A 12,500-nucleotide genomic window follows, 5' to 3' on the forward strand; every position below is an offset into this window, starting at 1 on the left:
CTCAATTTGGTGTTTGTCCCATTTTGTGAAGTCTTGGTTGGTGAGCGGACCCCAGACCTCACAACCATAAAGGGCAATGGGCTCTATGACTGATTCAAGTATTTTTAGCCAAATCCTAATTGGTATGTTGAAATGTATGTTCCTTTTGATGGCATAGAATGCCATTCTTGCCTTGTCTCTCTCTCTGTCTGTATCTGTCTGTCTCTGTCTCTCTCTCTGTCTCTCTCTCTGTCTGTCTCTCTGTCTCTCTCTGTCTCTCTCTGTCTGTATCTGTTTGTCTCTGTCTCTCTCTCTGTCTGTCTCTCTGTCTCTCTCTGTCTGTATCAGTCTGTCTCTGTCTCTCTCTCTGTCTCTCTCTCTCTCTCTATCTCTCTCTGTCTGTATCTGTCTGTCTCTGTCTCTGTATGTCTCTCTGTCTCTCTCTATCTCTCTCTGTCTGTCTCTGTCTCTATCTCTGTCTGTCTCTCTGTCTCTCTCTCTCTCTGTCTCTCTCTCTGTCTGTCTCTGTCTGTCTCTCTCTGTCTCTCTGTCTCTCTCTCTCTCTCTGTCTCTCTCTCTGTCTCTCTCTGTCTCTCTGTCTGTCTCTGTCTCTCTCTGTCTGTCTCTCTGTCTCTCTCTATCTCTCTGTCTCTCTCTCTGTCTGTCTCTGTCTGTCTCTCTCTGTCTCTCTCTCTCTCTCTCTCTGTCTCTCTCTGTCTGTCTCTGTCTGTCTCTCTCTGTCTCTCTGTCTCTCTCTGTCTCTCTGTCTGTCTCTGTCTCTCTCTCTGTCTGTCTCTCTGTCTCTCTCTATCTCTCTCTGTCTCTGTCTCTCTATCTCTCTCTCTCTCTCTCTCTGTCTCTCTCTGTCTCTCTCTGTCTGTCTCTGTCTGTCTCTCTCTCTCTCTCTGTCTCTCTCTCTGTCTCTCTCTGTCTGTCTCTGTCTGTCTCTCTCTGTCTCTCTCTCTGTCTGTCTCTCTGTCTGTCTCTGTCTCTCTCTCTCTGTCTCTCTCTCTCTCTCTGTCTCTCTGTCTGTCTCTGTCTCTCTCTTGGTCTCTTTTTCTCTCACTCTGTCTCTGTATTTCTATTCTGTAAAACAGCTAGGTCACCTTGAAACTCTCTCTAAGTTCAGTCACTGTGCTGACAGGATCAAACCGTGTGTTTCTGCTGCTGAGGCACTGTGTGTGTGCGTGCACGTGTGTGTGTGTGTGTGTGTGTGTGTGTGTGTGTGTGTGTGTGTGTGTGTGTGTGTGTGTGTGTGTGTGTGTGTGTGTGTGTGTGTGTGTGTGTGTGTGTGTGTGTGTGTGTGTGTGTGTGTGTGTGTGTGTGTGTGTGTGAGAACACACTTCGCCCTTATGTCTTAGTGGATCTGAAGAAGTACTCTGGGAGAATTTCTGCCTAGCTTTGCAGATTCGAATTGTCGAGACACTGAGAAAAAAAATACAAAATATGTACGTACCCAAACACAGAGAGACACACAAGAACGGGTCAGAAGTCAAGCAACTGCTGTGAAGAGTTCAAGATGTAAACCCCCAGCATACTCACCAACAGTTGAACTGGGCGTCAGTGGTTGTATGGGGGAGAAGTAGTGACTGTCTGTTTGATGGAAGTGTGAATGGGGGTGGTCCTGAAGGTTAGTTATAGGGTGTGGTACTGACTGTCAGTGGTCATAATGTTTGTGTTTATTGATGCCAGTGGTTGCTATACGAATGTAAGATCTTAATTTGATCACTCTTTTGTTGCTGAGAATTTCCCTGCGAGGCAGAAAATGCAAACTTATGGTGTATTTGAGTTTTAACAAGGCTTCTAAAGTTTGTAATTTCCACTTTGACATTTCAGACTTGATTTTCCCTTATGAAAAATGTATCAACCCTTCCAAAAATGTCCATGAATTATACTCCACATAATAATTCACATTTCCTGTTGCTGCAGGTTTATTGTCATGCTGTAGCAAACTGACTCAAATTAAGATCTTACATCTGTAGGGGTGGTACAATAGGTGTGATGTCACTGACCGTCTGTTTGATGTCGGGGATGCCGATGCGGAACACCATCATGGCGATGTGGGCGTCCTCTGACGGCGCCCTGCTGGAGCTATGCTCTCTCAGCCTCTTCTGCTGCTGCTGCTGATTGGCTGGCTGTTGATGGGTGGGTCCATGGTTGGACGAATAAGGGTTTACTGTGTGCCCGATGTTGCCGGGTCGTATCTGTCTGTCTCCTGTGGGTCGTCCAGCCATTTTGCCTAATTGCCTGTGCCCCTCATCCCTGCCTCCTCGCGACATGCCTCCTCCTCGCCTGACTTCCTCCACTTCCTCTTCCTCCTCTTCTCCCTCCAGCTCTCCATTCTCCCCATCTTCTCCCTCCTTATCACGGTCATCTTCCTCACCCTCCTCTTCTTCATCTTCCTCCTCCTCCTCTTCCTCATCCTCTGTCCCAGGATATAGATGTCTATTGTTTCCCAGCATCCTTTGCTGCTCCTCGTCACTGGAGAGGGGGCTGAGCGGCATCGTCATGGCGACAGGGAGGGTGGCACAAACGGCAGCGGCATCATTCCCCGAGACTCACTGAGGAGGAGAAAGGAGAAGAGGAGAACCATGAAAGGTCAAGAGAGAGAGAGAGAGAGAGAGAGAGAGAGAGAGAGAGAGAGAGAGAGAGAGAGAGAGAGAGAGAGAGAGAGAGAGAGAGAGAGAGAGAGAGAGAGAGAGAGAAAAGACAGAAAGAGAGAGACAGAGACAGAGAGAGACAGAGACAGAGAGAGACAGAGAGAGACAGAGAGAGACAGAGAGAGACAGAGACAGAGAGAGACAGAGAGAGACAGAGAGAGAGAGAGAGAGACAGAGAGAGACAGAGAGAGACAGAGACAGAGACAGAGAGAGACAGAGACAGAGGGAGAGAGAGACAGAGACAGAGACAGAGAGAGACAGAGACAGAGGGAGAGAGAGACAGAGACAGAGACAGAGAGAGACAGAGACAGAGAGAGACAGAGACAGAGACAGAGAGAGACAGAGACAGAGACAGAGAGAGACAGAGACAGAGACAGAGAGAGACAGAGACAGAGAGAGACAGAGACAGAGACAGAGAGAGACAGAGACAGAGACAGAGAGAGACAGAGACAGAGACAGAGACAGAGAGAGACAGAGACAGAGGGAGAGGGAGACAGAGACAGAGGGAGAGAGAGAGACTTTTGTGTCTTTCTTTATTGAAACATTCTCAATTCATTTAAAACTCACCCCCCCACTCCTAAAATAAAAAAATAAAAATATATCCTGTACTGCATACATGTACCATACTCACCTTTCCATCTACCACATGATACAAATCACCATACACAAAAACTCTCTCCTACAACCGTATATCCAAAACATCTTCCCCAGCAATAAAGACAGCCCCCCCAACACACCATATCTCCTCAAACATCTCCACACATTTGATCATTTTATAGAACTCAAACTCAACCCTAAGGCGCGCAGAGACCATCCCATTAAACAGTAGTAAAGGGTCTGTTATCCCCCCACTTTTGACCCTGTTCCTCCTTGTTAGCCAAATAGCTAACTTTGCCTGAGCAAACAGAAAATTCAACAAAACACATTTTTCTTCCTCCTTACTCGAATACCTGTATCCCATTATAAACATCCCAACAGCAAAAACCACCCCCAACCTGTCACACAGACATTCCAACAGAGACATTAATGGCATTAACCTGGTGCACACAGAAAACACATGAATTACAGTTTCTTTCATTTGACAGAAAGGACACCCCTGCCCAATTCCCGGATCAACCCGTGCCAACCAGCTGTTAGTGGCCAGGGCTCCATGAAGAACCCTCCACTGGAGGTCCCCTGACCTCTTTGGTACTGGGGGTTTGTAGAGTGCCCTCCATCTAAAACCCACCATACTCTCCGCCCCACATACCCCCTGTCACTGATGTGCCTTCACTCCTGTTAGGCTTCTAATGCTCCTAACCTTAACGCAGAGGTTGTAGAGGGCTTTACCTCCCACCCCCTTAAAATCTAACAAGTCCTCCAGACCCCCTTGCCAGTCTCCAGTCTCTGCCGTCACCTGCAGTGGCGGGAACATTGGTGGCCCCTCTCAGTTTGGCCTCTCAAACACCCCCCTTACCGGCTCAGACAGTGCCTCCTGGACCTCCTCCAGGAATCTCTCCAGCAGCCTAAGAAACGTTATTCCTGTTTGTTGCGCCAAGACCTCCGGGGTTTTCCACCCCTCCTCTCCCAGTTTTCCACCCCTCCTCTCCCAGTCTCAGGTCACCCAGCCTTTGTAAACCCCCTGCCATCAGTTGCCTCTGCAGGGTGGCCGACTGAACCGATCTCAAAGGGATGGCTGGGTTGTGGAAGATGGGCTCCTCCCACACCCACTGCCCAGGCTCCACACCCCCTTCTCGTGTGAGCCTTAGCAGCTGCCAGGCCCTCAGCACCGCAGAGTAAAACTCTGAGAGACCTGCTGTACTCAGCCTCTCCAGCTTCATGAGGAACAGCTGCCGGTCCAACCCTAATCTGCCAGCTCTCCTCAGCAGCGCGCATGCTGGTTCCCTCCAGCCAACATCAGTGTGGTACAGCAGTCTCTGCACCGCCTTTAGTCGGAAAGCAGCCATCCTGCTCTCCAGTTCCACCAGGCCCTGTCCTCCTTCGTGGACGGTCATGTACAAAACTGCTGCCTTCAGCCAGTGATGTCCCGACCAAAAAAAATCCACCAGCTTGCGTTGCAGGTCTGCAAGCAGACTGGCGGGGGGGTTGAGGACAGCCAGTTTATGCCACAAGGAAGATGCCACCAGGTTGTTGATTATCAGCACCCTCCCTCTACATGACACTTGGGACAGGAGCCACCTCCACCTGGCCAGTCTTGACACCACTGCCTGTGTCAGCCCCTCCCAGTTCTTGCTGACCCACCTCTCCGAGCCCAGGTACACCCCCAACACTTTAAGCCCTTCACAACCCCACTGCAAACCCCCTGGAAGCAGAGGAGGTGCCCTGTCCCCCCATGCCATTTACATTACATTACATTTAAGTCATTTAGCAGACGCTCTTATCCAGAGCGACTTACAAATGGTGCATTCACCTTATGACATCCAGTGGAACAGCCACTTTACAATAGTGCATCTAAATCTTTTAGGGGGGGGGGTGAGAAGGATTACTTATCCTATCCTAGGTATTCCTTAAAGAGGTGGGGTTTCAGGTGTCTCCGGAAGGTGGTGATTGACTCCGCTGTCCTGGCGTCGTGAGGGAGTTTGTTCCACCATTGGGGGCCAGAGCAGCGAACAGTTTTGACTGGGCTGAGCGGGAACTGTACTTCCTCAGTGGTAGGGAGGCGAGCAGGCCAGAGGTGGATGAACGCAGTGCCCTTGTTTGGGTGTAGGGCCTGATCAGAGCCTGGAGGTACTGAGGTGCCGTTCCCCTCACAGCTCCGTAGGCAAGCACCATGGTCTTGTAGCGGATGCGAACTTCAACTGGAAGCCAGTGGAGAGAGCGGAGGAGCGGGGTGACGTGAGAGAACTTGGGAAGGTTGAACACCAGACGGGCTGCGGCGTTCTGGATGAGTTGTAGGGGTTTAATGGCACAGGCAGGGAGCCCAGCCAACAGCGAGTTGCAGTAATCCAGACGGGAGATGACAAGTGCCTGGATTAGGACCTGCGCCGCTTCCTGTGTGAGGCAGGGTCGTACTCTGCGGATGTTGTAGAGCATGAACCTACAGGAACGGGCCACCGCCTTGATGTTAGTTGAGAACGACAGGGTGTTGTCCAGGATCACGCCAAGGTTCTTAGCGCTCTGGGAGGAGGACACAATGGAGTTGTCAACCGTGATGGCGAGATCATGGAACGGGCAGTCCTTCCCCGGCGAGGAAGAGCAGCTCCGTCTTGCCGAGGTTCAGCTTGAGGTGGTGATCCGTCATCCACACTGATATGTCTGCCAGAAATGCAGAGATGCGATTCGCCACCTGGTCATCAGAAGGGGGAAAGGAGAAGATTAATTGTGTGTCGTCTGCATAGCAATGATAGGAGAGACCATGTGAGGTTATGACAGAGCCAAGTGACTTGGTGTATAGCGAGAATAGGAGAGGGCCTAGAACAGAGCCCTGGGGGACACCAGTGGTGAGAGCGCGTGGTGAGGAGACAGATTCTCGCCACGCCACCTGGTAGGAGCGACCTGTCAGGTAGGACGCAATCAAGCGTGGGCCGCGCCGGAGATGCCCAACTCGGAGAGGGTGGAGAGGAGGATCTGATGGTTCACAGTATCGAAGGCAGCCGATAGGTCTAGAAGGATGAGAGCAGAGGAGAGAGAGTTAGCTTTAGCAGTGCGGAGCGCCTCCGTGATACAGAGAAGAGCAGTCTCAGTTGAATGACTAGTCTTGAAACCTGACTGATTTGGATCAAGAAGGTCATTCTGAGAGAGATAGCGGGAGAGCTGGCCAAGGACGGCACGTTCATGAGTTTTGGAGAGAAAAGAAAGAAGGGATACTGGTCTGTAGTTGTTGACATCGGAGGGATCGAGTGTAGGTTTTTTCAGAAGGGGTGCAACTCTCGCTCTCTTGAAGACGGGAGGGACGTAGCCAGCGGTCAGGGATGAGTTGATGAGCGAGGTGAGGTAAGGGAGAAGGTCTCCGGAAATGGTCTGGAGAAGAGAGGAGGGGATAGGGTCAAGCGGGCAGGTTGTTGGGCGGCCGGCCGTCACAAGACGCGAGATTTCATCTGGAGAGAGAGGGGAGAAAGAGGACAGAGCACAGGGTAGGGCAGTGTGAGCAGAACCAGCGGTGTCGTTTGACTTAGCAAACGAGGATCGGATGTCGTCGACCTTCTTTTCAAAATGGTTGACGAAGTCATCTGCAGAGAGGGAGGGGGGGAGGAGGAGGATTCAGGAGGGAGGAGAAGGTGGCAAAGAGCTTCCTAGGGTTAGAGGCAGATGCTTGGAATTTAGAGTGGTAGAAAGTGGCTTTAGCAGCAGAGACAGAGGAGGAAAATGTAGAGAGGAGGGAGTGAAAGGATGCCAGGTCCGCAGGGAGGCGAGTTTTCCTCCATTTCCGCTCGGCTGCCCGGAGCCCTGTTCTGTGAGCTCGCAATGAGTCGACGAGCCACGGAGCGGGAGGGGAGGACCGAGCCGGCCTGGAGGATAGGGGACATAGAGAGTCAAAGGATGCAGAAAGGGAGGAGAGGAGGGTTGAGGAGGCAGAATCAGGAGATAGGTTGGAGAAGGTTTGAGCAGAGGGAAGAGATGATAGGATGGAAGAGGAGAGAGTAGCGGGGGAGAGAGAGCGAAGGTTGGGACGGCGCGATACCATCTGAGTAGGGGCAGTGTGGGAAGTGTTGGATGAGAGCGAGAGGGAAAAGGATACAAGGTAGTGGTCGGAGACTTGGAGGGGAGTTGCAATGAGGTTAGTGGAAGAACAGCATCTAGTAAAGATGAGGTCGAGCGTATTGCCTGCCTTGTGAGTAGGGGGAAGGTGAGAGGGTGAGGTCAAAAGAGGAGAGGAGTGGAAAGAAGGAGGCAGAGAGGAATGAGTCAAAGGTAGACGTGGGGAGGTTAAAGTCGCCCAGAACTGTGAGAGGTGAGCCGTCCTCAGGAAAGGAGCTTATCAAGGCATCAAGCTCATTGATGAACTCCCAGAGGGAACCTGGAGGGCGATAAATGATAAGGATGTTAAGCTTGAAAGGGCTGGTAACTGTGACAGCATGGAATTCAAAGGAGGCGATAGACAGATGGGTAAGGGGAGAAAGAGAGAATGACCACTTGGGAGAGATGAGGACCCCGGTGCCACCACCCCGCTGACCAGAAGCTCTCGGGGTGTGCGAGAACACGTGGGCGGACGAGGAGAGAGCAGTAGGAGTAGCAGTGTTATCTGTGGTGATCCATGTTTCCGTCAGTGCCAAGAAGTCGAGGGACTGGAGGGAGGCATAGGCTGAGATTAACTCTGCCTTGTTGGCCGCAGATCGGCAGTTCCAGAGGCTACCAGAGACCTGGAACTCCACGTGGGTCGTGCGCGCTGGGACCACCAGATTAGGGTGGCCGCGGCCACGCGGTGTGGAGCGTTTGTATGGTCTGTGCAGAGAGGAGAGAACAGGGATAGACAGACACATAGTTGACAGGCTACAGAAGAGGCTACGCTAATGCAAGGAGATTGGAATGACAAGTGGACTACACGTCTCGAATGTTCAGAAAGTTAAGCTTACGTAGCAAGAATCTTATTGACTAAAATGATTAAAATGATACAGTACTGCTGAAGTAGGCTAGCTGGCAGTGGCTGCGTTGTTGACACTACACTAATCAAGTCGTTCCGTTGAGTGTAATAGTTTCTACAGTGCAGCTATTCGGGGGCTAGCTGGCTAGCTAGCAGTGTTGATTACGTTACGTTGCGTTAAAAGAACGACAATAGCTGGCTAGCTAACCTAGAAAATCGCTCTAGACTACACAATTATCTTTGATACAAAGACGGCTATGTAGCTAGCTATGTAGCTAGCTACGATCAAGCAAATCAAACCGTTGTGCTGTAATGAAATGAAATGAAAATGTGATACTACCTGTGGAGTGAAGCGGAATGCGACCGGGTTGTTGAGTGGGAAGTTATATTCGGTAGACGTTGGCTAGCTGTTGGCTATGCCCCACATAACAGAGCTTTGCTCTTTCCCCAGTTTACCTTAGCTGATGAAGCTCCCTCGTACACCTTCAGACTGGTCTCTAGTTCCTGCATATCTTGCCCATCCCTGACCATCACAGAAACATCATCTGCATATGCTGAGACTGCTATTCCTGTCACCACATCCATGCCTGTCCAGCACACTCCCCGCAGTCTCCTGCGTAGCAGTCCTAAAAAAGGCTCAATGGCTAGTGTGTACAGCTGCCCAGATAGAGGGCATCCTTGTCTAATTCCCCGTCTCACCCAGACTGGCCTACTGATCCCCCCTCCCACCTTAACCATACATGACGCCCCAGCATACAACAGCTTCACACAGGTCACAAAACTCTTCCCAAACCCAAACACAGACATCACATTAAACAGATACTCATGATCCACTCTATCAAAAGCCTTCTCTTGATCTAAAGAGACCAGTCCAAAGTTCACATTAGAACCTCTCGACAAGTCCAACATGTCCCTAATCAAGAACAAGTTGTCCGTGATTGAGCGTCCCGGTACACAATATGTCTGGTCCTTGTGTATTATAGAGTCCAGATGGGACTTCAGTCTGTTAGAGAGGACCTTGGCAAAAATCTTGTAGTCCGCACAGAGTAATGCCACAGGCCTCGAGTTCTTAAATTCACACAAGTCCCCTTTTTTGGGCAGGAGAGTCAGAGCTGCCCGACGGCAGCTCATCGGCAACTCTCCTACCCCGACGCATTCTCGCAACACGCAAAAGAAATCCTGTCCAATTGTTCCCCAGAATTTTTTGTAAAATTCCACTGGAAGTCCATCGACCCCGGGTGCACGACCGGGGGACATCTGGGTTACTGCCTCTGCCAGTTCATGTGACAACAGAGGAATGTCCATTTCATCCCTCTGTGCCCGAGAGAGCTTAGGGAGTCCTGCGAACAAGACCTGAGCACACATAGGATCACACATTTCTGCCCTATACAATTCAGTATAAAACTCCACAGTCCGCTCCCGCATCTCCCCCACCACAGAGGTCACCCGCCCATCAGACAGCCGTAGACAATGCATACCCTTGGCTTCACTGCTCTGTCTTTCCAAACCAAAGAAGAAGGAGCTGGGAGCATCCATCTCCTTGAGCATGGAGAACCTAGCTCTTACAAGTGCTCCCTTTGCTTTAACCTGGAAAAAACTGCCCAGGTCCCTACGTAATTCGGCTAAGTTAGCCTGGAGGCCTACATTGCCTTGCCCCACCATCTCTACCTCCATCTCACTAATACACCGCTCTAGTTCCCCCAATACTCTCCTAGCCTCTGAAGATGAGAGAGCTGTGTACTGTTGACAGAAAAGCCGAATTTGCACTTTCCCCACATCCCACCATTGACTCAGAGACTCATACTCCTCTCTTCGCTGCCCCCATCTTTCCCAAAAAGTCTGGAAACCTGAGCAAAAAGTGGCATCTTGTAAGAGCTTTACATTGAACTTCCAATAAGATGCCTGCCGGGGCCCTGGTGAAATAGACAGCCGAGCCATGGTTATGTGGTGATCCGAAAACCCCACTGGGAGAATGGTAGCACCCAGCAGCCTATTGCTCTGATTCCTGGACATGTAAAAACGATCAAGTCGAGCTGCACTCACCCTAGCCCCAAAAACCTTCACCCACGTATACTGTCTTGTGTTTGGATGTTTAGTTCTCCAAACATCCACTAGGTCAAACTGATTAAAGATGTCCCTTAACACGACCACTGACACTGAATGAGGCTCTTCCCCATTTCTGTCTTTTGTAAAATCCATTGTACAGTTCCAGTCACCTCCGATCACCAGCGTCTCCTCAGGCGCTACTTGTGAGAGTTCCTGTCTAAGACTCCCAAATAGAACCCCTCTTTCTTTCCCTGTGTTAGGCGCATACACATTTATAAAGACAAAACAATTTCTGCTTTAACAACAAGCAACCTACCCCTACACACCTCCTTTGAGGAGCACATTTTTACAGCCAGACCCGGTGCAAAAAGGACTGCCACCCCTGCACTAAGATTTGTCCCATGGCTCAACACACTTGCCCCTTTCCACCAGAGCCCCCAATCAACTTCATTCACCACATCACTATGCGTCTCCTGCAGAAACAACACCTGTACTTTTTTTTGTTTTACATATTCACTCAACACACTCCTCTTTCCCGCATCTCTGGCGCCATTTATATTGAGAGAGCCTACCCGAAGAGTCTCCATAAGAAGTGGGAGAAAAGCCAGCAGAGAAATAGACCAATAGCAAAGCTCAAAAAGCCCCAGTGTCAGTAAGAAATTAAACATTTAAACAGTGTCTGAAGGTAAACCCCTTTACACACTGTTGTGACCCACTTCCTCAACCTAAACCGTTTCCTGGGTGAGAGGACACCATGCCCCTCATTACTCATAGCATGTTGTACTGATCTTACAAACTTTCTAGGATCAGGAAAAAAAGCCTCAAGATTAACTTTTTTCCCCTTAGTCTCATTCAGGAACCTTGTCAGTTCTCTCAACGTGTACTTAGACCCCTCTGGTTGACTGGCTGTCAGCTCCGGGCCAATTGAAGAGGAGTCTGAAAAAAATAACTCCTCATCCTCTTCCTCAGACTCACTTTCCTCCTCTTCTCTATCTCCCACCCTGACCACCTGCCCTTTCTCTCTGGTTAGGGCCTCACCCACAGCAACAGGCAACATTTCCATGGTGCCTTTATCCACACCCTTTTTCTTTTTCCTCTTGACACCCTCCTCCTCCCCCCCTAATCTCTTACACTTCCCCACTATACTCTCCTCATCCACTAGAATAACCTGACTAGACGCAGTATCATCTGCACCACCCTCCATAGCATGACTAGGGCCAGCCTCAGCTACACCACCCTCCATAGCATGACTAGGGCCAGTCTCAGCTATACCACCCTCCATAGCATGACTAGGGCCAGTCTCAGCTATACCACCCTCCATAGCATGACTCGGCCCAGCATCATCTGCACCACCCTCCATAGCATGACTAGGGCCAGCCTCAGCTACACCACCCTCCATAGCATGACTAGGGCCAGTCTCAGCTATACCACCCTCCATAGCATGACTCGGCCCAGCATCATCTGCACCACCCTCCATAGCATGTCTAGGCCCAGCCTCAGCTACCCTACCGTCTCTAGCCTGACTAGACCCAGCCTCTACTACCCTACCGTCTCTAGCCTGACTAGACCCAGCCTCAGCTACCCCACCATCTCTAGCCTGACTAGACCCAGCCTCTACTACCCTACCGTCTCTAGCCTGACTAGACCCAGCCTCTGCTTCTCCACCATCTCTAGCCTGACTAGACCCAGCCTCTGCTTCTCCACCATCTCTAGCCTGACTAGACCCAGCCTCTACTACCCTACCGTCTCTAGCCTGACTAGACCCAGCCTCTGCTTCTCCACCATCTCTAGCCTGACTAGACCCAGCCTCATCTACACCACCATCTCTAGACTGACTAGGCCCAGCCTCTGCTGTCTGCATCTCCTTACCCCCTGCATTTTGACCTCGATTTCCCCCCCTTGCGCTCGTACCCTCCCCTTGTCTATGGCCTTTATGTGGGCACGCAAAGCTCTTCTGCCCCAAATCCCCACATTCAAAACACCGTAGACTATCTGTGCTGGCAAAACCTGCATAGAGCCCCTCCCCATGCCTCACTTTAAAATGCACATTTAGCTGTTGCTCATTATTGTTCAGAAACATAAACACTTACCTCCTGAACGAAACAACGTGCTTAACGGCATCTGCCTGAAAACCTGCTGACAGTACACGGAAACCGCTAGCAAACTTACCAAAACGACTCAGCTCTTTCCTAATTTGATCATCCGTAATAAACGGAGGCAAATTTGCCACTACAACTCTTGTTGAAGGGGTAGAGAGAGGTGAAATTGACACCAACACATCCCTTACAAATATT

The 12,500-nt window shown here is 50.5% G+C and overlaps 1 protein-coding gene across 1 annotated transcript in view; it reads right to left on the minus strand.

Annotated features, from left to right (window-relative positions):
- Positions 1 to 12,500, minus strand: part of LOC127930072 (SH3 and multiple ankyrin repeat domains protein 1-like) — a 117,999-nt gene that overhangs the window by 69,941 nt on the left and 35,558 nt on the right. The window contains exon 2 of the mRNA XM_052519171.1: positions 1,992 to 2,540. Coding sequence (XP_052375131.1) covers positions 1,992 to 2,489 — 498 coding nt within the window. The 5' untranslated portion in view covers positions 2,490 to 2,540. The remainder of the gene's footprint in view (positions 1 to 1,991; positions 2,541 to 12,500) is intronic.

Source organism: Oncorhynchus keta, chromosome 5 (genome assembly GCF_023373465.1).
Source record: "Oncorhynchus keta strain PuntledgeMale-10-30-2019 chromosome 5, Oket_V2, whole genome shotgun sequence".
Taxonomy (NCBI): Eukaryota; Metazoa; Chordata; class Actinopteri; order Salmoniformes; family Salmonidae; genus Oncorhynchus; species Oncorhynchus keta.